The following is a 27,900-nucleotide window of genomic DNA, read 5'->3' on the forward strand; positions in this document are numbered from 1 at the left end:
GAATTACTATAAAACACTATTTCTAATTTTTGCAGTATCTGAAGTACCAAATTTGGTTTAGAAAAGTGCGGAATAACACAAGATTGAATTTTCTCAGAATCTTATAGGTTAAATGTGCTGAAAGTTAATGGATCTACTGAATCAGACATGCTGAACAAGAAAATCGCAAGCTCTCCTGCCTTAGTAGCTAAAAATTTGGGTAACTTTACATTTTTAAATTTTAGAGCATAAAAAAAGACATTTTGAAAAATGGTTAATTAATAATGATTAAATGTTCAACTAACTTATTTAATTCTGGAATTCAGAAGTCAAACTAACTGAAAATCGGCTCAATTACTAAACGAGTCGTGCTGAACAAGAATATATAAAAGTTAATAAAAAATCGACACCATGATTTTGAGATTAAAATGTTAGCAGGTCAGAGTTCCTAAAAATTGGCGAAATTATTAAAGCAGAAAAAGAGTTTATTAATTTTCACTAAACCAGCCAGAGGTATGTATGAAATGCTGAACAAGACATCCCAAAATAGAAGAATTAAATAATTTACTTCCTAGTTCAACTATAGCATTTAAGCAACAGCTGAAAATCAAAAATGCTATTTTTCAGGATAAAAATTGACTGAACTATTGATATAGCAATAGTAACTAAAACTACTACAAAAAATTGAATAAAATCAGATAGTTAATACTCCAAAATACAAGTTGACCAGACTAAAAATGTACCGATTTGTTTGGTCAGTCAAATATATTTTTTATACTGCAAATTTTTTTAAACTCCTACGTTCTTGAATGGACTGATATAATAGTGACAGAGATCAAAAAGTTCAAAACGTGCTTTGATGCCAAAACTCTTCTAAAAATGTTCTGTAAGCACAAAACTTTCAAAATTTTAAAAATACTAAATTTTGAACACTACATATGTAACAGGTAACCCAAGCCATTACTATGTACATGTTTACCTAGGTCTTTGGACCCATGACCATCAAACTATGAACCACAGATTCTAGAATTTTCAGCCGAACAGAAAATTTTTATTTTCAAAATAATCCCTTGGTGTCTAGGGGCAATCACTTTTTTGATATTTTTTTTTTGAAATCTCAAAATCTCTGGGGAGGAAATAAATAATAAGAAATATTCAATAAGAAAAAAAGTGAAGAAGAAAGATGGGCTGGGAGATGAGAAGTGGAATAAAGCGGATTATGACACCCATTTTTTATAGCCCTCCTCGTCCCGTTTCCAACATATTTTTATGGATTTCTCGACTTTTTTATATTCGTCATCGTTAGCGGAAAGGAAAAGGACAAAGAGTACCGGAAATTAGTCTGGGAGCCTCGTGAGAGATATAGATTTTTGGTATCATTCTGACTGAAAATCTCTATGGCATAGGGATTTCTAGAACATGGATTATAGTGAGTACTGAACAAAGAAAAAAAATAGAAAAAAATGTGTTCGAATGATACAATGCATAGATCCATTCATAACATATTATATTTGTTCAGAAGGAGCCTGTGACCTAGAATTTTCTAGGCCACCACAGTACCAGAGTGGAACTAAAAACCAAAAATTGTAATTCCGAACAAAAAGTCACGCGATGTGTAAAGCAGAGATATCCAGTTACCACCAGCACCACACCTTCAATAGAACTAATGAGTTTGCTTCCAAATTACAAGTATACAATTTTTCGAGAAATTGTTGTGGTCTAGCGTGGGAAAAAAGTATGGAAACACCAATTTTTGGCCTAACCCGATTATTTAAGACTAAACAATTGGTTCAGTCTGATAAATATCTAAGCCTAAGCCTGAAGGATTTTGTAAGCATAAGCCTAAAGACTGTCTGAGCCTGAAAATTGTGTAAGCCTAAGCCTAAACTATTTTTCTACACGATTTTGTAAGATAAGCCTAAAGATTGTCTGAGCCTGAAAATTGTGTAAGCCTAAGCCTAAACTATTTTTCTACACGATTTTGTAAGCCTAAGCTTAACGATGGTCAGAGCCTGATAATGGCCCCAGCCAAAGCCCTGAAAAATATCTAAGCTTAAGCCTAAACGATTATATAATCCTTCAATGGGGACGTTTTTTCGAAACCATGACATTTCAAAACTATGCTATTCGAGAACTATGACATTTTGTAGCTATTTATAATATTAACTTGTTTTTTGAATATGAGCAAATCTTATAATGAAAAATGCGCTCCCCATCAGAATTATGAATCAAAGAGGAAAAAAATTCTAAAAAGGGAAAAATATGGGTGATTAGAGACCCTAAATCCCCCCGTAGTTCTTTCACTAGATCACGTCATCCTATATACGGCTCAATGCAGTTCAAGACAGCTCATGACACCACACAGCGAATCGGATCAATACAAAGAGCTTATGGCTTTTTCATGACTGACAAAGGGAAGCGGAACCAAAGAATGTTTTATGTAGAGGAGACCCCTCTCATCCGAAAGAGGAAATGTGTTGATTAGTAGTGCAGACAGCGTGCATTTTTGATGAGGAGGTACAAGATATGTTTTTGGGGGACAGGGAGGGGGCAAATGAATTGGAAGATGACTTTTATAGGACAATAAAAAACTAAGAATTCTGAATCCGTTCTCAAAATTCAAGTCTCCTGACTGAAGTTCATAGCAGAATTCTTATTTTGAGTTCCCACAATTACCGCTTTAAATTTCCAAATATTATGTGAACGGCTCAAAAAATCTTTCGGAAACGAAAGCTCACTTTTTCAAAATGAAAGTATATGTACATTTTGTGAGCTAGACTTTATTGTTGTATTGTCAAATATATATGCCTATTGAGGACTATTAAATTTGAAAAGAAGTGGTGTTATTCTCACAAAATTTTTTCGCAAAAATATTGAAATTTGAAATTTTTTTTACAAAATCTTTTTTTAAATTATTAATAACGTTTTTGAGTTACTAGGTAGTTTTGACAGCGGCGGCTCTCTTTGATGAACTATTATCACGTCACGCTGCTTACAACCGCGCTCTATCGAAATCGAAGGAAATTGTGTGCGAAATTGAGAGAACAACCATGCACCATGAGTCTGTACAAAAAAATGTCAAATAAATGAAAACTTGAAAATGTTTGACAAAACTTGAAGCCTTAGGCCACCTCCAAACATCATGTTCAGTGTATAGGCACACTGACTAATTAGTTACACTGATCAACTTATAAGATTCTAGGCTGTGGTTTTAGAGAAAAGGTGTCAACTATGTACAAAAGTGTACCCCATTTCCCCCCGCCATAAAACTCACCACTAGTCGCTTCCGTCTCCGCCGACAATCTGCTATGCAAGTGACTGTTGAGTTGTGGTGTCAAGAATGGAATCCGGTCGTCCATCTGACAGTAGGACGAGGCGCGGACTCGCATTAACTGAAAAAAGAGAGGGTTCGTGTTTTCAGACAAGGAAAGTGGAAGGAGGAAAAAACAAAAAAAGACTTTAAAATTCATTAACGTTCTTTTTGTTTCTCTCGTAAATTCGGTAAAAGAGCAACGAGGAGTAAGGAAGAAAAAAATACAACAAAAAGAGCATAAGGACTCTAGGTCCATTGGGAAATTACCATGTGTTCCAGAAGGAAAAAACATGAAATAAAATCTGTAAGGAGACATGACCAAAACAAGTCATAGTGTATATGGAATTCTCTGAAAATTTGATCGGAAGAGTCCAAATTTTTTCTATTTTTTCTATTTTTTGTATCCATCTAGACTGCTATTTATCAAAAATCTAAATCAACAATGACTCACATATTTTCTTCCCACCATCTGGGGGGGGGGGGTGTCTGGAGACGGACGGGGTGGGGGTCACAAGTTTAATTTCTAGGGGAAAACGTTTCATTTCCATCCCCCCCCCCCTCGCTTGCTCGTAACAACTTTTCTGATGAAATTCATTGTTTTATTTATTCAATGGAAGGGAGGAAGCTGCAGGGATAATTACGTGGACGTGGTGATGGTGAAGGAGAAACATAGTTTTCTCACGGAATTTTACTGTTTTGGGATAAAGTACGTGGATAACAGGGGGGAGCAAAATAAAAATCTGAAGGTTTCAAAGTAGCGTTTGGACTGGAAAACTTCGATTTTTATTGATTTTTGTAAGTTTTAGAGTCTAAAATGTATCAGCATACGTTATCAGACAGGTTTCAAAACCAGGGGTTGCCAAATGTCTTGGTTGGAAAACGTCTGGCTTTGAAACGTCCCGGGGTCGTTTTGTCACTGTAAAAATTATATTACACTGACAAAGTTTTTACAGTGACCAACATTTTTATACTGTCCGAAAAATTTATTATTAAAAAAATGGTTTTTGTCAAAAAATGAAGTTATTCTGCTGAAAAACCCAGAATTTTCACAATTTTCAAGGTTTCGGCATCGCAAAGCATGTAAATTCAATTGGGAAAAGCTGAAAAGGGATGAAATTGCTGTGTTCAAAATTTTTTGCTGTTTTTGAGATCTAATCTGAAAAAAATCCCAAAAAAAACCGACTTCAGATGATCAAAATAAGCTAAAACTCGGGGTTTATGACGAAAATCTGTTTAAAAATCGCAGAAAACACTGCCAACAAAAAATGCAACCGTGGGAACTTTTTTTTCAGGAAATCGTGTGAAAATTTGAATGAAAATGATATTATAAATCCCACGGAAAAACACGGACCAAAAATCCCCAGAAACGCGTCAACGTCACCCCAGCCGCATCCTTTCCACAAAAACCTATCGGGGAATCACAAAAATATCATTTAAAAACCCATAGATTTCAAAAAACGCGTCAACGTCACCCCAGCCGCATTCCTCCCACAAAAACCTATCGGGGTGAATAAAACGAGATAAACTCAACAAAAAGGGCGGAAAAAGAACTTGGAGATGACCGGGGGACGCACTTACTCAATTAAGTTTGTCTCTCTCTCTCTCTCCATTCCCCCTTATTTTATTCCTTCATTTTTCTCCTCCCATCCATCTGGTCTCACACTAGCACCGTCTTAGTTCGTTTTATAGAAAAGAGGAAAAAAAGAGTTGCACATGCTGACGTGTTATAAAAAAGTTATATCGGGAGGAATAGAAAAAAGAAAATTGGAAAAATTGCAAATCTTGTTAGGAGACCAGAAACTAATTGGAAATCATAATCAGGTCGGCTTGATCTAGCTCAGCAGGTGCCTTATGGGTCTTTGACTCTTTTTTCAGGGTCTTAGAACATTGCTGTCAGGCTTTAAGGATCGGAATCAGTACAAACAGAGCACATTATGCACCATTATAAAAATTTGAATGTCCTCCAAGGCACCAACATAAACCAAACAAAAATGAGACACACATCCACAATTTTTTGTCCGCTCGTCGTCCCTCCCCAGATGATGATGATGAGTGTTAAATCTAAGAGAAGAAAGGATACGACAAGGGGAGGAGGAGGAGGAGGGTGAGAAATTGAAGAAGAATAGGAAAAGAAATGGATATGGGAATATCAAGAAAACGGGGAAAAGGGGAGTGTTTACTGGGTAGTGGTTTTGGGCAGTGGGTCTTGGTTCTGGGGAGGAGTGACCAGGGTTCCAAAATTTTTTGAAGGCATGATAATGATAATCTTACTAATTATATGAGTATCGGTGCCACCCGCACCGCCCGTTTTTACCCCATTACCCTAAAAATTAGCGTGTACATCAGACATGACTAGAACTGCATTGACAAATTTTAGATAGCTCTGCCCACTTTTGAGATATACATAGTCAAAGTTTGTCATTGTAACTTACACTGACAACTTTTGGTCAGTGTAGTTTTGTTACAGTGACCAACTTTGATCATGTATATCTCAAAAGTGGGCGGAGCTATCAGAAAGTGGTCAACTACAAAAAAGTAGATCTGGTCAGGATTAGTTAGAATTTTGAATTATATTTTAAAGGTATGGAAGAGTACAGGTTTAAAATGTCAAAATTTCAGTCAATTTGTTAGATTATGTGAATTTTACGATATGTGAAAACATGAACTTTGAAAAATATTCAAATTTTTACACTGACCAAAAAATTGTGTAGTTTTTTTTACACTGACAAAATTTGATCATGTATATCTCAAAAGTGGGAGTAGCCATCAAAAAGTTGTCAACTACGAAAATGTAGCCCTGGTCTTTTTCAATATACCAAACCATTTTCAAAATTTTAGGACTATTCCGGACGGCGCCTTACCGTAAGCCGGCCACGTATATAAAACGTTTAATAAAACTTGAAAATCATCGATTGCCAAGTTCATATTTTTGGCGAGTTCTATAACTATACCGATTCTTTACTCTACACATCTTTCAAGAAAAAAATGCTCTCGAAGAAAAATTTTCAGCTCCATTCCTTCTATCCTACTCCCTTCCAGCCGACTAACCAAAACCGAAAAGTGCAAACATATATTCAAATATCCCCCGAATTTCACAACCTTTTAGTCACCAATTTTCTCTCGTTTTGGCGTTTGGCGGCTCACCGAACCGTTATAATCGTCGTGTGTTTTTCAAAACGAGCCTTACTTCATGTGTTAGTAAAAAATAAAAATAAAAGAAAATTGACACCTTTCATAGTGGCTGTACGGTAATTAGACACTGAAATTTAGGAAAACAAAATGAATCCAGTGGGGGAGTGACGTGGCGGTGAGAAGAAGACATGTGGTGGACAACATGCAATAAAATGGAAACTTGAGAAATGCGAAGGAAAAGTTTTATCACCAATTTACGAGCTGGAGACTGAACTTTTTTATTTACACTATATGATGCCTTAGAGATTTTCAGATAGACTTAGTTTTAAGAATAAGTACAACACATAGAACCAAAGATCCCAACAAATTAAAACAGAAATCCGAAACAAAAAGACAGAAAAAATAGTGTCAGTTGTGTGTGTGATGATCAGCAGAGTGTCTCCCATCAAATTGAGACTCAATTTGCAAGAAGATAGAGAAAAAAGATAAAAGAGCAAGAGAAGGGCGAAGAAAGACAATTGGTGGCGATATGATTGACATTTGGACCCGGGGTTTTTATGAGTTTCGAAGGAACTTTTGAATGCGAAAAAAGTTTTAATGGTTTGGAGATAGATGTGGCAGACTACAGTAGTCTACAGTAATCGGTAGTCGTATACAGTAGTCGTATAGGCGGTGTGGACCATTTTAGCATGAGATGATCATTTCTGGACCGAAATTACTTTGCTAGATTCGTCAGATTCGACAGACCGTTATGTTCATCCCAGGGTTGCCAGAAGGTCACTCGAGGTGATGAGCCATGGTAAATCCTTATAAGAGGGATTGTTCCAATAATCGACCTGTCGGATCATGTCCACGACCATGTCTAACCCTGGCGGAGCTTTCTTTCAATAGATTTTTCTCATCAAAAACGCTGAAAACGCGTCTCAGTTGCGCCAGAATGTCAGAAAATCGCTTTTTCGCATCAAAAACTCTGAAAACGCTGACAACGCGCCCCAGAATGTCTAAAAATCGCTTTTTTCCCTGAAAACGTTAAAACGCGTCTTAGGTGCGCCAGAATGTCTGAAAATCGCTGAAAACGCGTTTCAGTTGCGCCAGAATGTCTAAAAATCGCCTTTTTCACTGAAAACGTTAAAACGCGTCTTAGGTGCGCCAGAATGTCTGAAAATCGCTTTTTCTCAAGAATGTCTGAAAATCGCTTTTTCTCATCAAAAACGCTGAAAATGCGTTTCAGTTGAGCCAGAATGTCTAAAACTCGTTATTTTTACTGAAAACGGAAAAAAACGCGTCTCAGGTGCGCCATCACTGTTCGAATTTGAAAAACGCGCCAAAGACACCCCAGACTTCCCTAACAACAACAAAATCGCTAAAACGCGGATAAGGTGTACCAGACATACTACTATAAGAGCAGAAAAATTTTTGAATTTTTTGCATTAAAAACGTTAAAACTACGTCTCAGGTGCGCCAGAATGCCCGAAAATCGATTTTTTGCAAACAAATCACTGAAAACACGTCTCAGGTGCGCCAGACACATCCAATAATCGCAGAAATTATGGATTTTGCATTTGAAACACGCCAATGGAACGCCAGACGGATCCAAAAACCATTGAAAATCGCTAAAAAAAAATTACTAACGCGCGACAGAATGTCGGAAAATCGACTTTTCGACTCAAAAATTCTCTAAAAACGCGTCTCAGGTGCGCCAGTGTTAGACATGGTAGACCGATTGAGACGTACCTAAAATAGCCATAACATATCGAGCAACCGATTTCAAACCATCTTGACACTACAGACTTAGCTCAAAAATGCTGACTTCACACCTATCTCTCCCCCCAGCCACCACTTGGTCACTCGTAATAAAAATACTAAAAATCTCACTTCTCATTTTTGACGACCACCAATAAATATCTACTATAGTTTGGTCCATGGAAAAAAAAACACAAAAACTTTGGTCCTTCTTTCCTCTCCGAAAAATAAAAATAATTAGATTTGGATGGGGGTGTCAGGTTACTATTCAGGTATACACGTAAGCAAGATTCCAGAATTTTGGTCAAACAGATTCTGCAAGATGTATTGGGGTAAGATTAGGATCTAAGGGGTGTCAAACCAAACAAAACGATTCTTAAGAGGCGCCAGAATTTGTAATTTAGAAAGATGAAAAGAAGGGTAATAGAAACAATTGTTAGGGGGGAAAATGAAGGTTTCAAGAGGGGTAAAAATGATTTTTTGGAGATTTGATCTCTCTTTTTCTGGGGGGATGGAATGAAGGAGGGGTGTCTGGGGGAAGATTTGCAGTCCGTCACAGTTGGTATGCACTGTGTTCACATTTAGATAATTATCTGTGTACTCACGACATGAAAGTCTTTGGCAAATTTGAATTTGGCACCGTCACAACCGTTTTTTCGAGATTTTTTTCAAACATTCTCACAGACCACTTGTTTTTACCAAACTAATTAAATTTTATGTTTTCAGATAGACTAAAATCAGGGCTCCATATTTGTAGTTGACCACTTTTTGATAGCTCCGCCCACTTTTTAGATATAAGCGTCTTTAAAGATGCTAGAATGGTGAGAGAGGGAGTAGAGAAACCAGAGTGTCTGACTGTCTGCGTCTCTTTCTTGCATAGCTATCAAAAAGTTGTTAACTTCAAAGTTGTAGAAAATTTTATGCTGATCAATTTTGTAGTTGACAACTTTTTGATAGCTCCGCCCACTTTCGAGATACGCACTATCAAAGGTGCCGAATAGATAACGCAGACACCCAGCACACTTTAAAGGCGCACATCTCAAAAGTGTGTGAAGTTATCGAAAAGTGGCCAACTACAAAAATGAAGCTCTAATTTTGCTCTATACAAACATTTAGAAATTTAAACTTTAAAAAAAAGAAAAATAGGTCTGTTGCGGAATCTCGAATTAGACGAATTTCTTTGTATTTTAAGTTCATTTTTTATGGTTTCTACGCTATTTTTTTAGAAAAAAATTATTGAAAATGGATACAATAACATTCAGATTAAAGGATACACTTCATAACCAATAATATTCCAACTGGTTTTGTTATGGCGGTCAAGTCTCAAATCTGGCTCCTTTTTTTTCAGAGTCAAATACATGCTGCAAATTTCAAACCATCTTTCCTTGGTACCCGTACATCCATTTTCCACAGGACCCTGTCTTATATCCATCCCTTCTCCCAATGTTTCCTTAAAATTGGACTCAAAAGTTCACAATTTCTTGTACAAACATTCCCAAACATCCTTCTAATTTTAATTTTTCAATTCCATGTTCATGTTCACAATTTATTAATCATTCCCATCTCCCTCCTCATAAATGTCTGATCCTACATGCCTCCCCCTCACAACCAACGCCAAAAGACAAAAAAACCGGACAGCGTGTGCCGTCCACAAACACTATGGTCAGATGCGTTAGAAATCTTCTTCGTCCTGAGCAAAATGAGCAAAATGATGGCACACATTGTGTCTCTGCGTCTCTCCAGTCTACGCTCACTATCTCTCTACTCAAGATCTTGCTCGGCAAAGAGCAAGCATGAGGCAAAACGAGGCAGAAAAAAAACGAAAAGAACTCTCGGAGCAACATTTTTCCATGTAAGACACTTATCACTTGAGAGGAGTCTGGTGTGTGTCGGTGACACGTCATCCCCACCGTCTCAAGTGTTCGTTTCGTTTTGAAATGTGAACTTTTTTCAATACCGTACTCTCGCCTCAGATCAAAATTCAATACACACAAAAAGTTTTTGTCAAAAACGAAGAGTTATACGAATCGTGATACATTTCTCGCCCCCACCGTTCATTTTTTTCTTTTTTTTCACTTACAAACAACAAAACGGGAGCAAACATGGGTGACTTGTAGTAATCTATTGGGTACACACAGTTGTTGTGGGTTCAAGTTTTTCCTTTTTTTTCCCGCCGGTCAGTTACATAGACGAGTCAAGAGTATACTCTATTTTTTGCAACATCTCACGTTTCGGGCACTTGAGAAGTAGGTGTTATAACGGAACGGAGTTTTGGTATAGTTAGGTTTCATTTGTTATTTCAGGAATGCGAAATTTCTACATTTCATATTGGTTATGTAGGAAAAGAATATGAAAATATTTTTGTAGTTGCCAAATTTTTCGTAGGACGCTTACATGAAGAGTTATAGGCGGTTTAGGTGTGGTATCTATTCTGACTGCTCCAAATGTAAATTTTTTGGTAGATCACACTTAGATCTCTATTTTTGGAGAAGATAACTTTTTTCTAAGACCTTCACCTGGAAAGTTGTAACTTGTTACCGCTTTGAACGAAACGCACCAAATTTCTAGGGGAATTTTTGCTAATTTTACAATTTTTAGGTAAACCAAACCGCGATCTCAATTTTTACAGTTGAAAACTTTTTTGTAGGACGCTTACTTGAAAAGTTATTGCAGCTCAAAGTTGGTCAGTGTACATAAATTCGAATTTGTTACACTGCCCAAGTGTTTTTTGTCAGTGTCACCAGCTGGTGTCTCTTAGCCTCTAATTTAATTTAATTGCTTCAAATTTACAGTTTTTATGTAAATAAAGTCTGAAATAACATTTTTCTAGTTGACAACTTTTTTGTAGGACACTTTCTTGAAAAGTTTTTGGAGCTCAAAGTTGGTCAGTGTACATTGTTACAGTGACCAACGTCGGTAACTCCAGATGGGCGGCTCATACGGAAAAATTGTAAACTACAAAGTTGTAGCCCAGGATATGTTTAATGGGAATGTTAATTGACAAAATTTTTCTAGAACGCTTACCTGGTAAGTTATAGTTTCTTAAAGTTATTCTTTCCAGCCAAAAAAAACTCTATTCACACCTTCAACCCTCTGTAAATAAATGCAACTTTTTTCTGTTTCCAATTCGTGATGGAGTAGTCATACAAACAATGTTCATCTCTCTCTCTCTCTTATCCCCCCGTAGAGTATCAATTCTTACCTTCCACGTTTTTATGCTCCAAGAACGGGGGGCTCTTGTGAGGTCAGTCTATATGTCCACTCTTATTTGTTATATATCTTTTGGGAAATTGAAAGATGAAAACTGACGGTTTGACAGGCGGAAGAGATAGGGATGAGATGATGGGATAAGTCTATATGGTGTTCAAGTTGTGTCTGCAACGTTCGCCTTTTATTTTGTGCTGCATTTTTTGGGGTTTTGAGACTGCAATGGTGCCTAGAATCGTCCCCAAATTCACATTTTTGTATACATAAAACAACTTTTTTTCCAAGATTCTTGGGGCTTCTTAACGATGAATATTGATTAGATAGGTCATATTAAAAACTAAATTTGGATTGTTGACTATTCTCTGACACAAACCGTCCAAAAGGAGATTTTTTTTCTATATTTCTAGAATTTGGGACGGTATCATAATCTGATTTTAGATTTATAGTTATAAACCATTCCTATAAAGTTTAGGGACATAGTGCCTAGGTCTGACAGGAGTGTCTTGATTCTAAAATACCTCCAGGTATGTGTCTTATCAAAAAGTTGTCAACTACAAAGTTGTTGCCCAAGTCTTGTTTAGTCTTCATGCCAAATAAGGAAATTTGGCGATTTAGTAGAGATGAGATACTCCATGACAAAGTTGGTCAGTGTAACCTACAGTGACCAACTTTTATACAATTTTTTTATTAGTAAAACCCTTCTCTACCCTTCTTTTTATTGAGTCAACCTACACAATTCGTATCAAATTAAAGCCCTGAATATGTACTGTTTTCAAATATCCCCATGGAATGCGTTCCCCATCTTCCACTTGCTATAACTCTCTAAGGGAGACTTCTACAAAAAAGTTGTCTACTCCAAAAATTGACAAAATCTGAAACCTCCGACCCCCTTTTTAGTGAAGTAGACCTCATTCTCCTCTTCGTCCATTCCATTTCCCGTCTTCACCAGTTCAAAAATTTGCCCGCACCTTCGTTAATCTTCTCCCCTCCTTCATCATCATTTCTACCTCCTGGTGTGCCCTGCTCCGGGTTGTGCCTCCAATTTCTATTTGTTTTTGTTCCTTCTTCGGCCACAAGGCCACACCTGAAGCGGAAAAAAACAAAAATGTGTTTGGGGCTCTGTGATTATTTCATTTTACACCTAACTTTTTCTCTAGACCATTCCTATACCACGAACGCGTGTGTATGTTCCCCCAAACCCCAAACAATTGACCACCAACACTTGTCAAAAAGTTGAGTGAGCGCGCGCGAAAAAACAAACATCCAAAGAGGTTACCTCTTAGGTTATCCCATAGTCTTTTATCCCGATTCGATTCGTTCTTCGATTCAAGTGCAAAAATTTCGTTTCGTTCTCTTTGACCCACACTTCCGCCTGAGATCGTGGGAATTTTCAAGGGGGAGGAAGCTCAAAGCTCTTCCGTGTCTTTCTCAGTGTCAGATCCCTTCCCTTTTGCGGTTGCTGCGGGTGGCTGGGGTGTTGTAGGCGCGTTTGCCATTCCATTTCTATTTCTGTTGCTCTTGTGCCGCGACGACCTAATTCATTCTCAAATTACCTGCCCTTTCTAATTAGAAAACAAACGAACATTCTCAAATTTCTTGTCCTCCTGCCCCGGGTGTCTGAACATTCCAGAAACCAGTTCAGGGTCAAAAACTCAAAAACTTGTGCTTGGTGCTCCCCAATGAAAAATGAACATTGCGCGAAGCTTCTTGAGTATAGGAAGAACTACTCATCTTTTTTGCGTTTTTTTTCCGCGCGGAAGCTCTCTCACTCTCTACGTGACGTAACTACTTTACCGCGAGTGAGCCGCGGGAGCCCTTTTCCAAAAGAGCGCCCCCTCCTCTCCCAACCAGTCAGGGGCGTATGCTCCGAGGAATTGGAGAGAGAGTGAAGAAGCATCTCCAGCTTAATCATTGCCATCTTTTCAAACAATTGTTGCACTTCCTCTTTGCGTTTTCGTTTGAGACATTTTTTGATCTTAGTTAGAAATTTCTTTAGTAATGTATGTACACTGACCAAATTTTGTCATTGTAAGTTATTGTATGTTCTAACTATTACACTGACCAACTTTGAGAGCTTATTTTAGGTTTAAGGCTTTTGGCTTAAGGTTTAAGGATTCAAGTTAAATTCTTTAGGTTTTAAGATCTAAACTTAGGCTCAAGGTTCAAAGATCTAACCTTAAAGCTTCATGCTCAAGCCCGCTTAATTAACCAAAACTTTGTCAGTGTAAGTTCTAAGACTTACACTGACCAAGGTTTTTTCTTGTTCAAAAATTGGGGTTATTCTTAATAATTCTTCATATATTTTTATATTGTAATGTAGATCTAACCTTGGTCTTTATTTTTGTAGTTGACTACTTTTCGATAACTCCCGTCAATTTTGAGATACGCGTCTTTAAAGTTAAAGTTGTGAATTCCAAACCATGTTACTACTTTTCCTCCCTACCCATTGCAAATCTAGTCCTCCTCCCTTTCTCATTTCTGTCTAAATAATACTTACCGTCAATAAACACCCGTTGTCAAGTGGTTCAGGGGGGTAGAACGAGTCAGCAACAGTTGACTCATCAAGGGTGTGTAGCACTACCATTTGTTTTATTTATACTCTTCCTTCATTTTAATCTACGCCTTTTTCATTATTTCATTTTATCTTTCCAGGACGATGCCTCCACTCAGGTGGCTCTTTTTAGTACTATGCGCGTGCGTGGCAGTGAGAGCGGCCGATGACAGCCTCATCGACTCATTTAAGACAATGTTTTTTGGTAATGAACCGGACAAGACCACCAACGACTCTGCCGCGCCACCACAGAATAATCCTCCGATCAGTTATCATCAGTATTCTGCCTCGTCTTCATGTGAGTTTTTTTTTGGATTTATATTTTTTGGATAGATCAAGTCGGAAACTATATTTTTGTAGTTGACCATTTTTTGTTAGAGGTTCATACTAATGAGTTACAGAGATTTGAAGTTGGTCAGTGTGATTTTGGAATTTTACACTGACCAAGACTTTTTAATTTCCAGCTAGCCGCTCGCAACCACCGCCGTCCGGACAATCGTGTACCCTCCCCCGCCAAATCGGAACCGGACCCTACCGAATCCCACGTTGGTACTATAACCCAGTGCGCGGACGTTGCGAGCTCTTTTACTGGTCCGGCTGTTGTGGAAACGGAAACAATTTCCAGACATTCCAAACCTGTCAATCGACTTGCGAAGGTATGTAGGTGGCTAGGGACAACGCCCCCATTAAAAGTTTTACAGATTTGATACCTAGCTCTATTCTAGTGAATTAAAAATATATATAAAAAAATAGAATATTCTAGCATCTTCTGTACTTCCTACTCCTTCCACATCTTCTTCTTCTACTTCTCAAATCGTATTTTCCACACCTCAACTTTCCGTGTTTCAACCCTCATCCACCCAAATCGATGTCCTCTTCCAACCAAATCTCTTAAACCATTATCTCTCAATGCCGCCCGTCCTCTGCTCCTGTTGTCTCCGTCCCTATTCCGAGGGGTACGGTAGCTCGAATCTTCTCAGATTTTATTACGACGCACCGTCTAAAACGTGTCGTCAGTTTATCTATAAAGGGATGGGCGGCTACGGGAACCAATTTGAAAACGAGCAAAAGTGTCGCAACTCGTGTGGTGTCAGTGGGACTCCGGTGGTCCCACAAACTCTGGCGACACCTCCACCGACACTGATGACGTCTACGTCACTACCACCTGTCGTCTATGTTCCAACAGGTTCTTAGAGTGTGTGATGACGCTTTGAGCTTAAACCGCCTAAAATCCCCCCTTTAAAAATGTGTGTTTTTGTGTCAAAAGTGTGAAAAACTCCCTGAGTTGTGTGACTCCCCCACCCGCCCTTTAATCGTGTGCTTTCAGTCGATCCGTGCTCTCAGGACAAGGAGCCAGGTGTGGGCGCCGTGCAGCTGCCACGCTTCTTTTTCAATAAAGATACACGGTTGTGCGAGCAATTCCAGTATTTTGGCACTGGAGGGAATCGAAACAATTTTCAGACACTAGAGGAGTGTCAATCACAGTGCCCAGGTTGTTGTAGCACTTCTTAACGAGTACTAATTGGAATGCACTGGTTTGGTACGGTTAGGCTCAGGCTTGAGAATTTCGGTTTTAGGCTTTAGGCTTAAAGCTTCTGGTTTAAGGCTTAAGGCTCTAAGGCTTTAACGTTAATGTTTTAGACTTGAGGCTTTAGGCTTCATGCTCTTTTTTCGTAGAAATTTAGTCCGGTCTGAGCTAAGCCTAAACTTTACCAGTAACCACTAACCACGTTTTTCTACTAACCCAAGGTTTCCCAAAATGTTTTTTTCTTTTTTCTCCGGTGTCGGTTCTCAAGCTTATCATTTCCTTCAATTATTCCCACTTGGTCCATATTACCTCGGTGTCAGTTATTTGTCTCTCGGCATGCGCACACAGCAATCGGGTTATTTTTGGAAGCGGTGTTACATCTTCCCAAAACTTCCACAACTCCAAATTTCCAGAAAGCCCGAACCCATGTGCCGTGAGCAGTGGAGCAACGCTCGCTCCATGCGCTCCAGGACAAGGATGTGGTACTGGAAGCTATTGCCACGTCGGCGCCCAGACCCAAACCACAGTCTGTTGTCCGAAACCAGCGGCTGTCGATCGATGCCAACAACCGTTGAATATTGGAATCGGTAACTCGAATCTTCAGAGGTAAAAGGCAAATTTAAGGGAAAAACTAATCAAAATATTCTAGATGGTACTTCAACCCACTCACCCAACAATGCCAAACATGCACCTATCGTGGACTTCAAGGAAATGAGAACAACTTTTTGTCCCAAAACGAATGTGAGCAGTCCTGCCTCGTGAACCCCTGCAAAATCGGGTCACCATTCCGCTCTCAGGGAATCACCGTTCAATGTTCGGCCAATAGTCCAACAGTGTGCCCCGCCGGCTATTATTGCCATCTTGGAGCCGATCAGACCACCACAGTGTGCTGTCAGGCACTAGGTATAGTTACTAGGATTCTTAAAATTGGTTAAAAATCTTCTTCTATCTAAACTAACAAAAATTCCAAAAACTCTAATCGCGTGCTCCCCAAATATGGTCTAACATGTCTAAACCTGCTAACCCCCCAATCTTAATTTCAGGTGCATTTGGTTCGGGTTAAGGTACTTTGGTTCGGGTTACGGTATAATTAAGACGTGGTAGGTGGAAGTGTTGGTGTTGGTTTTGTTGCCTAGCTAACGTTTAGCTTTAGTTTGGATGTGTTATTAATAGCATGTTAGAAGTTTCAGATTATATGTACCCCTGTAATTATAGATATCTGTGTGGTGTTGTTTTTCGCTTTTCAAACCGCCCGTTCCATTCCCCAATAAAACATTTTCCAGGAAACTCCCCGTGCGAGGAAGAGATGACTCAAGGCGAGGGGTCTTCTGCGCTCACCCGCTTCTACTATGACGCCTCCCAACGCAAATGCCTCGCCTTCAACTACCTCGGTTTAAAAGGAAACCGCAACAACTTCCAATCCAAGGAGCATTGCGAGTCCACCTGTCCAGTATGGATCAACCCATGCGCCATCGGACAACCCGTCATGACAGTAACCCAAAAACCGTTCCAATGCCACCAAGGCGCCACATGCAGTACCGGGTATTTCTGTCACCTTGGATTCGACGACGCCACCACTGTCTGCTGTCAATCAGAGGGTGACCCATGCTCCCTGGTAGTCAAGGAAGGGAATGGAAACCACCATTTGTCAAGATGGTTCTACAACCAGAAGACCCGACAGTGCCAGCCATTCACCTACACCGGACAGGGAGGAAACGAGAACAACTTCCTGCTCCGCGAGCATTGTGAGGCCACCTGCCCGGTATGGATCAACGCCTGCCCATCTGGTGAGCCATACCTCCTGCCAAACGGTAAACCTCAACCATGTGACTCCTCGAACACCAACTCCTGTCCATTGACCCATTGGTGCCACCCCGGACCAGATGCCTCTACAACTATGTGCTGCCCTGGAAGAGTCGATCCATGCACCCAAGCGCTGGGACAAGGAGAGGGACCACTAAGTGTCACCAGATACTACTTCAATGCTCAAAGCAGTACGTGCGACGAATTCATGTTCCGTGGACTCAAGGGTAACTCGAACAACTTCAACACCCTGGCGGAATGCGAGAAGGCGTGTCCAGTCCAGCAGAATCCATGCCCGATTACCATGTCATCCTTGAAACATTCCGCTAAGTTGATGCCTTGCTCACCTACCAAATCCTGCCCATCCCAGCAATGGTGTCATTATGGAGAAACCAAGGAGACCACAGTGTGCTGTCCTAATGGTAGGTCTTCAGTTTTATTTAGTTTTTATTCAATTTAATAGTACCAGGAATTAAAAATCTAGCAGAAATAGAGCCAGGAGTTAGTAAATTATCAAGAATGGGTTGTTTCTTCGTTCTGACCCATATCGTTGAAATCATCTTGCGTCCCTCATAAATCGGACATCCCCCGTGTTCCGAAAGATCTTCTTGACTGCCATCCCCCATCATATCGAACCAAAAAAACGCGTCTCCAGGATTCGGTCTTACTGTAGCACCCAGCGCCGGGAATACGGTAGCACCTCCTTTCTCAGCAGTCTTGAATACCATAATAAGGGTTCCAAATCGGTTTCCATAATTGCGCATCCATGCGTCCCATTCCTTCTCGCTGGGGTATTCTAGGTAGTCGTGGTGGGTAGCGTAATGACCGCCAGGGTGGTAGGACAGGGCTACTATATCCTCTGCATACTTAAAATCCAAATTTGGCATTAGGTTCTTGACAGTGTTGAAAATCGACAGAGCCGCCGGGAAGTCTTTCGCAATGATTTGAGTTCCGTTAGCCTTGCGGATTTTGGAGTAGAATTCTGTGCCATCGTCGTCTACTACTTGCTAAAAAAATAATTGGAGTAGACTAAACAAGCCATGGGCTACATTTTTGTAATTGAACATTTTTTGATAACTCCGCCCAGTTTCGAGATATGCGCCTTTAAAGATAGGAGGGTGGAAAAGGAGAGTGTGTGGGAGGTGGAGAGCGCAGAAAAGCTAGAGAGTCTGACTTCTCTGCGTCTCCCCATCTTTCTTTATGAATTAAAGCGTCTAGAACTCCGGGGGTTCATTAGTGAAAAAGTGAGACGCAGAGAAGTCAGACACTCTACCTTCTCTGCGCCCTCTTTCCCCCTCCTTCCCTCAAATTCCAGGTACCCATCTTTAAAGGCGCATATCTCAAAAATGGGTGGAGCTATCAAAAAACTTTAAACTACAAAAATGCACCCCAAATCTTCCTCTATTCAACCAACCTACTTTTAACTCACCTGCTCTTCAAATTCCTGCTCTTCCAGCAACCTCAAATAGTCCTCGACCTGCTTCACGGTGAACAAGTCTCTATAAATCACAAGTCCCGGACGCCATGCGATCACTTCCATTTTAACGGCCTGATAGTTCCAAAAATACTCAAAACAAACAGCTTTCTCCCACTGCCACGTGGTATCCAATTCCACGTCATCACATAGATTTCGAGATTCTTCATCCCAGAATTCCTGACCGTCGAATTGAAATTCGTCAGATATAGAAGAGAGAGCAGAATAGGTTAAAAATAATGAGAATACATAAATTTTGTACATTTTGAGTAGAAATGATAGAAACAAAAAGAGGATGCAGCTTGCATTTTTAACGACCCCGAAAACATTTCATGTTTTATTCAAAAAATAAACGCCTGTCATAATATTTTTTGCTTTCCGCACAAGGCATTGAAAACTCTTGTCCTTTTGCATGTACCCATAACGTAGCTCCTGGAAAAAAAACACAATTGTGAAATAATTAATTAAACAATTACCAATTTTTGTGCCATCTTTAATTGGGCATGCTGCGTGTAGGGTCTGCGAGTCGGACTCTCCGGAGGGAAGCGTGTTGAGCCATACCACGACGTCGCCGGCTTTCGGGCGAATGTTTAGGTTGATTTTGGGAAATACGGTGGCTGAAATTTCGAAACAATTGAATAATAATTATCCTCTAGTTACTAAATACTTACTCCCTCCTTTCTTGGCAATCTGTAAAATCACGAGCACCGTCGCTATCCGATTCCCTCTAGCCTCCACCAACTGTTTATTGGTGTCCGGATTCAAGAAATCATAGTGGTGCGCGTAGTAGCCATCAGAGTTATAACTAAGGATCTGCCAGGGCTCCGCGGTGCTCAAATCCAACGCTGCAATGTCGGTTTGAAGATTTCGAAACATTTTCGCGAAATTCGGACGGTTCTCGTGGATTAGCCAGGTGCCGTTGGCAGCTCGGATTTCAGATTTTTCGGGCGTCTCGGTTTTTCCGGAGATGCGCTGAAAAAGGGGACTTTTGAGGAGGGCGCCGTTAGACTTTGGTGTAGAGTTCTGCGTCATCTACATGCTAAACGTAGACTAAACAAATCATGGGCTACATTTTTGTAGTTGAAAGTGTTTTGATAGCTCCACCCACTTTTGATATATGCGACTTTATAGATAAGGAAGTGGAGAGCGCAGAGAAGCTAGAGCGTCTGACTTCTCTACCTCTTCTTACAGTTTTAGTCATAGCTCAAATATTTTTATATATTTGTGTAGACCAATTCCAGGGCTACATTTTCATAGTTAATCATTTTTTAATGACTCCGCCCACTTTTGAGATATGCGCCTTTAAAATTCGGCGGCTCATTCCGAAGGGGAAGAAGAGACGCAGAGAAGCTAGAGTGTCTGACTTCTTTGCATCTCTCTTTTCGCTACCCTGACTTTAACACCCCATATCTTAAGAATGAGCGGAGCATTCGAAAAGTTTTAAATTGCAAAAATATGCAGAATTTCCTGTAGATCGGTTTAGTAGTTGAAAATTTTTCAATAGCTTTGTCCATTTTTGAGATATGTGCCTTTAACTTACCAACTGCTCCAATTGCAACGCCTCCGCCTCCACCACCGCTCTCTTCGCCAATCTTCTATGCACCAAGTTGTGATACTGTAGTATAAAAGGCTCCAGACTTAAAATTTCCATTTTCCGTATCATCAAGTGTTTGAATGTTCGGAAACATACCAAATTCGCTGAAAAATTCTTTGAAATAAACATCGAAAAATGGCATACTTACGATTTGTGGCGGAATTTCCACGTAGTTCTTTTCCACATTTCTCCCACATTTTTTCATTAAATTTAATGGTTTCTGATAAGAGAAAAGGGAGGAAGAATTGAATAATTAGTATTAAGCGCATTTTAATGTTACAGGGGGGCTCAGGCCCCCACAATTGAATTTAGGGGCTCGTGTATGCTGAGCAAACAAAATTGATATATGTATTGTGTCAACAATAATGGTCATTTTTCAGCTGTCGACGATCCGTGCACCGCACCACCACGTAACCCGGGAACCGGCGAATTCCACGCCACCAGATGGGCTTTCGATGGATCATCCCGTAAATGTGTGCCATTCGAGTACCGAGGAATGAAAGGAAACTCGAATAACTTCCTTACCCGCGAGAATTGCGAGAAACGGTGTCCAGTATTCCAAAATCCGTGCAAGATCGGAGAGCCACATGCCGTGAATAACCAGTACCTCCAGTGCTCGCCACAACAAGTGTGTCCAGGCGGACACTACTGTCACATTGGATCGGAAGCCAACTATTGTTGCAAGGCTCTTGGTAGTTTATTTGCTGTGCAGTGCTTTCCCCAAATTCCTTTCATTTATTCAAAAAAACAAAACTAAACTAAACAGAAATATCATTTACACCATAATTTAATGTTTAGGAGGCGACCCATGCGGCCAACCATTGGATCGTGGAGTCGGAGGATCTCAGTTGTCAAGATGGTACTGGAATCAACAGTCTCAGTGTTGTCTGCCATTCAGCTATTGTGGACAGAAGGGAACACAGAATAACTTCTTGACCAAACAGGATTGTGATAGAACTTGTTATGGTAAGTCTCTCGGTAGATTTGGCCAAACGTGATCCTACTGTAGGTGTGGAATCTTACTGTATCTTAGGTAGCTTACGGTAGCTGTGATCATGAGATCCGAGTATGGTAAAGGATATTACTGTAGCTGAAGGATCATACTGTAGCTAAAGAATCTTACTGTAGCTAAAGGATCTTACTGTAGCTAAAGGATCTTGCTGTAACTAAAGGATCTTACTGTAGCTGAAGAATCTTACTGTAGCTAAAGGATCTTACTGTAGCTATTAGGCAATTTCTGTCACGCGATCTTAGCCGTAGCTACTAATCATAGGGATCCTGGAAGTGTCCGGTAGTTATCAGGACCTAATATAACCTCCTAAAGATCCTACTGCAGATCCAAAATCTGTGATCCCAATTTTGTATTCCCCACCCCAGACCCGATCCCTTATATCCCCCATCCCTGAGTGTCCCCGCTAGGTTTTTCAGATTTTTTGTTTTTTTTTCTACCCTACCTCCCTTCCTTCCCCATTTCTCCATCCCCCTTACTGTAGGTCCTACAACCATTTCCAGAACTCGATAACCCATGTGCTCTCGGCGACCCACAAATGTCTCAAACGAACCGCCCACTCCAGTGCACTTCCTCCTCGAACACGTGCGGCTCCCAATTCTGGTGTCACTTCGGAGCCAACGCCGACACCACCGTATGCTGTCCAGGACGAGGTTTTCTATTGAGCTTCTCCTCTTTTCTTAGTCTATCCAATTCTCATAATTTCTCTTTTATCCCATCTTCCCCTTTTCAGTCGAATCCCCCCAAATCTGTCAGCAGCCAATGGTCGCTGGAAGCGGTGGCGCCTCGCTGCCACGTTGGTATTACAACGCCTCCACAATGCAGTGTGTGCAATTCAACTATCAAGGACGAATGGGAAATCAGAATAACTTTTTGAGCCAGCAAGCTTGTGAGCAGACGTGTCCAGGTAGGAAGGTTACATTTCTGAAATCTTTTGTACTTTTTTGAATATCCAACGCTCTTTGTCTTTACCCATGCATCCCATCCCCCAACCATATTCCAGTATACGTAAACGTGTGTCCCACCGGTTCGCCAACCCTCGACCCATCCACCAACAAGCCCGTCCCATGCACATTCGGCTCCAACTCGTGCGGTGCCGACCATTGGTGTCATCTCGGTTTGGTACCCGACGAATACCAATGCTGCCCAGGATCCCCTACAAATCCAGGTGCCTGTCAGGGTCTTCCATCGTCAGATGGTGTAGTTGGCGCGCCTGCCCCGCCCACTTCCAGATGGTACTATGATCAGACGGATATGCAGTGCAAGCAGTTCACCTATAATGGAAGACGAGGAAATCAGAACAACTTTTTGACTCAAGAAGATTGTGCAGCCACTTGTGACGGTTTGTGATGCATGTTATTTATTTAGAATGGCGTGTGTTGTGTGCTCCACTTCTATCTTTCTATCTTTAACACCTTTTTTCATATGAATTTCTTATTTCTAAAAAAAACTAATTTCGGGGTAGACTTCTTGTAGTCCTTAGTTACTTTCTATCTATCGGTTCAGTTTCTGGTTCAGTCAATTCTCCTCTAACTGCGAATCTTTTAGTCTTCACGAACCCTTGCAACCAACCCATCGCTCTTCCCGCCACCATGTGCTCCGGCACCGGAACCTCCGACACTTGTGGAGCCAACATGTGGTGCCACATCGGCGCCTCACAGGAGTCTACAGTATGCTGCCCATCTGAAGGCGACCCATGCTCCCTCCCACTGGCTCGTGGTACCGGCAACCAGTTCATGGACCGATTCTTCTACAACCAGCAAACCGGCTCGTGCCAGCAGTTCACTTATTCCGGACTTCACGGAAACCAAAACAACTTCCTTACCCAGCAATCTTGTGAGGAGCAGTGCGGACCGAATCCATGCTTCGAAGGCCGCCCGTTTGTTGGAGCCGATGGAAGAACTCAGACGTGCTCGGCATCCGCCAACTTCAACACTTGTCCACTCAACCATTGGTGTCATATTGGAACCGACTTGTCTACTACCGTATGCTGTCCAGGAGCCTCTACAAATGTGTGCAACCTTCCAATGTCGACAGGAGAAGGAAATGCCAATCTTGATAGATTCTACTACGACCAACAGTCCAAGACCTGCAGACCGTTTGTCTATAACGGATTGAAGGGTAACCAGAACAACTTTATTTCCTTGGTAAGCCCCGCCTCCCTAGTAAAAATTATTTTCCAATTTTCCAGAGAGCCTGCCAACTGTCCTGCCAGCCACTTGACAACCCTTGCATCGGTCAGCCAGCTACCACCGCTGCCGGACAAGTTTTGTTCTGTTCCATCACTAACAAGGACTCGTGCCCAGTCAATTTCTGGTGCCACATCGGAGCCACACCGGAAACTACAGTATGCTGCCCGGGAGCCACTAACCCATGCTCTGTGCCATTGGCGCCAGGAACCGGAAACAGTGGATTGTCCAGATTTTACTATAATCCGGATGATAGAGTAAGTATCACTAAGAGCCCGTAAATCTACAAAACAGTTTTTTCAGACATGCCTTTCCTTCCAATACAACGGAAAACGCGGTAACCAGAACAACTTCGAGAGTCAAGCAGAGTGCGAGAGGACGTGTCCAGGTAACACTACAGTAATCCAGACTCAGATTATTTTTGAAAGATCGGCGTTGGATACTGTATAGATTTTTTGAGCGGGATTTGGTTGTTTTTACTTTTTACTTGTTTTACCCTGCATGCTCTATGTACTCCCACCCCCCGCTTAGCCTTGAATTCAGTGTTTATCAATCCGTGCCTTGGAGAAGTGATTTATGATAACGGAGCACCCAAGAAGTGCCGAGCAATGCTCAAAAACTCATGTGGCTCTCCCAATGAGTTCTGCCACACCGGCGACCCGTCGGACCCGGATTCCAGTTACTGCTGTCCCAGGATTAATCGTAAGTCACTCTCGTAGTGCCGATCAATTCAAAAATCGCTTCAGAAGACCCGTGCGACGCATTTGTACGTAACGGAGAAGGAAATTTGAACATGACTCGCTACTACTACAACCCTGTCGAAGGAGACTGCTTCCCATTCCAGTACAAAGGATTCAAGGGCAATGAGAACAACTTTTTGACACTGAAGACTTGTCAGGAGACTTGTAAACCTTGTAAGCCTAGTCCTATCTATTTTCTAATTATAATATTTTCTTACAGTAGCCACTGCTTGTTTTGGCGGAGAGTCTCCTCTTATGAACAATGGAAGAGTCGTCCAATGCCATAACTTTGTGTGCCCCTCAACTCATTACTGCCACCGTGGCGCTGACGTCAGATCTACAGTATGCTGCGCCCGTCGTGGGCACTCTTGTGATCAACAGCTTATGCTAGGTGTCGGCAACTCTGCCATCGATAGATACTACTATGACACCACTGACGACGCATGCATCGCGTTCAACTACACCGGCGTCGGCGGGAATGAGAACAACTTTTTGACGAAGGCAGAGTGCCAGATTGCGTGTCCGGGGTACCGAGGATACTGTCCGCATGGCAAGCCAGATGTGACGAATCATGCGTTGACAACGTGTGGGATAGATACAGGATGTCCGAGGGATCACGTGTGTCATGTTAGCAAAAGGGGATCGAAGACTGTGTGTTGTCCGGATCCAGGTAATCATTTCATATTTGTCAGTGTAAATTTACACTGTCCAACTTCTACTTTATGTAACTCTACAGGGAGGTGTCGTACAAAAAAGTTGTCAACTACAAAAATGTAGTCCGGTTCTTTTTCAATATACATACCACATTTGGTTATTTTATTTATGTGGAGTTATGAAAGGTTGAAGTTTGACAGTGTAAACTGAGACTGACCAAGGTTGGCCACTGTAACAATGTACAACTTCTAGTGTATATAACTGTACAGGGAGGTGTCCTATAAAAAAGTTGTCAACTACGAAAATGCAGTCCTATACTTGAACTACCTATTCGTTTTGTTTTCAGCCTCCTTCTGCCTCATCCGCGCCAATCCAGGCCCGTGCAACCGTGAGATCCCACGATGGGCCTATGATAAAGCTACTGGAACCTGCAAGAAGTTTATGTGAGCATTTTCAGCCTAGACTATATATAGTTTTCAAATTTCAGGTTTGGCGGTTGTCAGGGCAACTTGAACAACTTCGACACGGTGGAAAAGTGCACCGAGATTTGTTGCGATAAGGGATACAACTAGCCCTGCTATTTCATTCACAAATTTTTTATCACTGCCAAGCTTTCCATTATCACCTATCCCCCCACCTACACGTATACCAATACCCCCTTGTGTGTGTCTCTGTCTTTTTGTGTGCTGTGTCTGTATTTCAGAAAGTGAGTTTAAGAATTCTCAATGCATGTTGGCTTCCCTATCGCTTTGCAAGAAGACTCCGGACCTTTGGGATGATTGGTATACGGTAGTGGGCTCCCCTGATTAAACATTTAACAGTCATTTTTAAAAATCTAACACTAACACATACAATCTATTATTATTTATGTAACAGCGCCGATCAAAAATAATCTGAGAATGTGACGGAAATCGATAAGTTGGATGATATACTCACCGCAAGAACTTCTCTGATAATCCAAAAATTTTGTTTCAGAGCAATTGTGCTTGCTGTCAATCGATCGAGGAGCGTGTGGCGGTCGTCAGACCAGATATGCATATAATAGACAGACAGTAAGTCTTTTGTTAACTAAAAATGTAAAACACTTGGATTACTGTATTTACCTTCCAGAACCAATGCGTCCCATTCGAATATACCGGTTGTGGTGGAAACCTGAACAACTTCGTGTCGATGCAAGATTGTATGGCGACGTGCGGAAATGTTGGGTTCCGATAAACTTTCTAATTTCTTTTCATTTTTTTAATTCGCATCTCTGTCTGCTCCTTCTCAAAAATATGCCACACTCTGCCCTGTCTAGTCTTTCTGGCCCCCCTGTTATCCGAAACTATTTTTGTATATTTCTGAAGAACCAAAATATTTATAGCATTGCTTCTGCCACCTTAATATATAAATATATATATTTTATTTTATTTTTGTCAATTTTTTTTCACGTTCTGCTAGTCAATAAACCTTTTATGATGATATACACACAAAGCGTCTCGGTATAGTACAACAAATGGGGGTAATTAGGTAATTAGGTAATTAGTAATTACAACAACCCGGCGGGGAGATAAATTAGTTGGGGACCTAGGGGGTCTAATTAAAGGACGGCTTGAATTCTGGGTCGATAGCTGGCGTGCTGACTGGAGTGACGATTGGAAGAGAGTCGGTGGAGGAGTATTGAGATTCGGATGATTTGGAGGAGGAGTCGGTAGAGAGTGGTGGGGATTGGAGGGATCCACATGGAGCGACTTGGTCCTCTTCTCCGGCCTGGAATGATAGAGAATGTCTAAGATAACAGGAAGTTAAAAACATACCTCAATCAATTTTAATCTTTGCACAAGCTTCTCACTAAACCGCTCCCGGTATCCTGGCGAAATGTCGTCCATCAGTAAGTACAGCGAGTCGTAGTACTTGGTGAACAACTCGAGCCGAGTGAAGTCCCCAACCATGCAGTCTGATCGAAGACTTGTGATCCGCCATCCTTTCAGGGTGAGCTCGAGGCAGTAGGGTTGCGCTTCCAAGGTGGTGACGTTGACGAAGATGAGGTCTGGCGTACGTGGCAGCATTTCGGAGACACTGATCGATTGGACGGCGAAGGAGAGTTCATGGACGGCGGCTGGAATTTTAAGAATTAAATTGTTACAGTGACCAACCTAGTAAGTATGAATCATATCTATTTGCACCTATGATTTTCAATTTATTACCCACCTATGGCCTCCAATTCCAAAGATGACTCGCCGCCACGCGACGCTGGATTGGTGCCTGCTGACCGGTTGATTGATGAAACCTTGTGAAGAGACATCGGGACAGAACTGAAAAAAAAAAACAACTGATATGATATAAAATGAGAGGAGGAAGTCACGTGGTCTCTTTTCTCTTTATTACACTAAATTTTGCGCTATCAGACACACACACGTGGTGTCTGATAGCAATTTTTTGAAAAAAAAAGTGATTTTTAACCATCTAAAACAGATCCTTACCCAGTGGGACTTCCCACATTGCCGCATCTCAAGCATGGAATCGGCTCAGACTTTAACATTTTCGACAGTTGGCTCGACGTGGTTGGCGGTGATGTGGAGGGAGCGAACTGGCTGCCCTCAAATAGTGAATGGCTACGGTTGCGTTGTGGTACGGTACTCATTGTTAGAGATTAGACAATTACGAAACGCCTTATATACCCAGGGGAGTCCCCCGGGTGTGGGGCGGAGAGAAGGGAGAGGGAGGGGCGGCGAAAGAAAGAAGAGAGTTCTAGAAGACGTTGGAGACGCAGAGGACAGAAGTGGAGACGGGTAATAACATGGGATGATGTCATGTGTATATCATTAATAATGGATGGGCGACGGGCGAGCAAATAGACAATGGTGGGAACAAGGTCAAGTATACTTTTGAACACCGCTCTAAGATTAGACAAGGAACCCCGTTAGATAAGGAATTGCTCACAGATTGAAATTAAATCAATCTTTTTAGATTAGATACGCTTATGTATTCATAGAAAAAATATA

The 27,900-nt window shown here is 41.1% G+C and overlaps 4 protein-coding genes across 4 annotated transcripts; 2 read left to right on the forward strand and 2 right to left on the reverse strand.

Annotated features, from left to right (window-relative positions):
- Window positions 1-14,030: 14,030 nt before the first annotated feature.
- Window positions 14,031-17,832, forward strand: GCK72_021767 (uncharacterized protein; the record flags this gene model as incomplete). The annotated part of the gene is made up of 7 exons (XM_053734483.1): window positions 14,031-14,223; window positions 14,390-14,581; window positions 14,689-15,111; window positions 15,867-16,059; window positions 16,103-16,356; window positions 16,737-17,678; window positions 17,726-17,832. 7 exons carry the CDS (start codon window positions 14,031-14,033, stop codon window positions 17,830-17,832), a joined length of 2,304 nt encoding a protein of 767 aa, XP_053583396.1.
- GCK72_021768 (uncharacterized protein) lies at window positions 17,102-20,521 on the reverse strand (the record flags this gene model as incomplete). The annotated part of the gene is made up of 7 exons (XM_053734484.1): window positions 17,102-17,389; window positions 17,925-18,263; window positions 18,686-18,894; window positions 19,207-19,347; window positions 19,402-19,702; window positions 20,271-20,428; window positions 20,473-20,521. The coding sequence occupies 7 exons, from the start codon at window positions 20,519-20,521 to the stop codon at window positions 17,102-17,104; spliced, it is 1,485 nt and encodes a 494-aa protein (XP_053583397.1).
- A 149-nt stretch (window positions 20,522-20,670) lies between these two features.
- On the forward strand, window positions 20,671-25,488 carry GCK72_021769 (uncharacterized protein; the record flags this gene model as incomplete). Its single annotated transcript, XM_053734485.1, has 13 exons — window positions 20,671-21,016; window positions 21,123-21,290; window positions 21,837-21,986; window positions 22,067-22,240; window positions 22,337-22,675; window positions 22,882-23,480; window positions 23,525-23,779; window positions 23,826-23,910; window positions 24,066-24,224; window positions 24,269-24,436; window positions 24,483-24,932; window positions 25,263-25,359; window positions 25,404-25,488. 13 exons carry the CDS (start codon window positions 20,671-20,673, stop codon window positions 25,486-25,488), a joined length of 3,075 nt encoding a protein of 1,024 aa, XP_053583398.1.
- A 1,003-nt stretch (window positions 25,489-26,491) lies between these two features.
- GCK72_021770 (uncharacterized protein) lies at window positions 26,492-27,539 on the reverse strand (the record flags this gene model as incomplete). The annotated part of the gene is made up of 4 exons (XM_003095968.2): window positions 26,492-26,665; window positions 26,713-27,014; window positions 27,107-27,210; window positions 27,379-27,539. The coding sequence occupies 4 exons, from the start codon at window positions 27,537-27,539 to the stop codon at window positions 26,492-26,494; spliced, it is 741 nt and encodes a 246-aa protein (XP_003096016.1).
- Between the last annotated feature and the right edge of the window lie 361 nt (window positions 27,540-27,900).

This window comes from Caenorhabditis remanei, chromosome V (genome assembly GCF_010183535.1).
Source record: "Caenorhabditis remanei strain PX506 chromosome V, whole genome shotgun sequence".
NCBI lineage: Eukaryota > Metazoa > Nematoda > Chromadorea > Rhabditida > Rhabditidae > Caenorhabditis > Caenorhabditis remanei.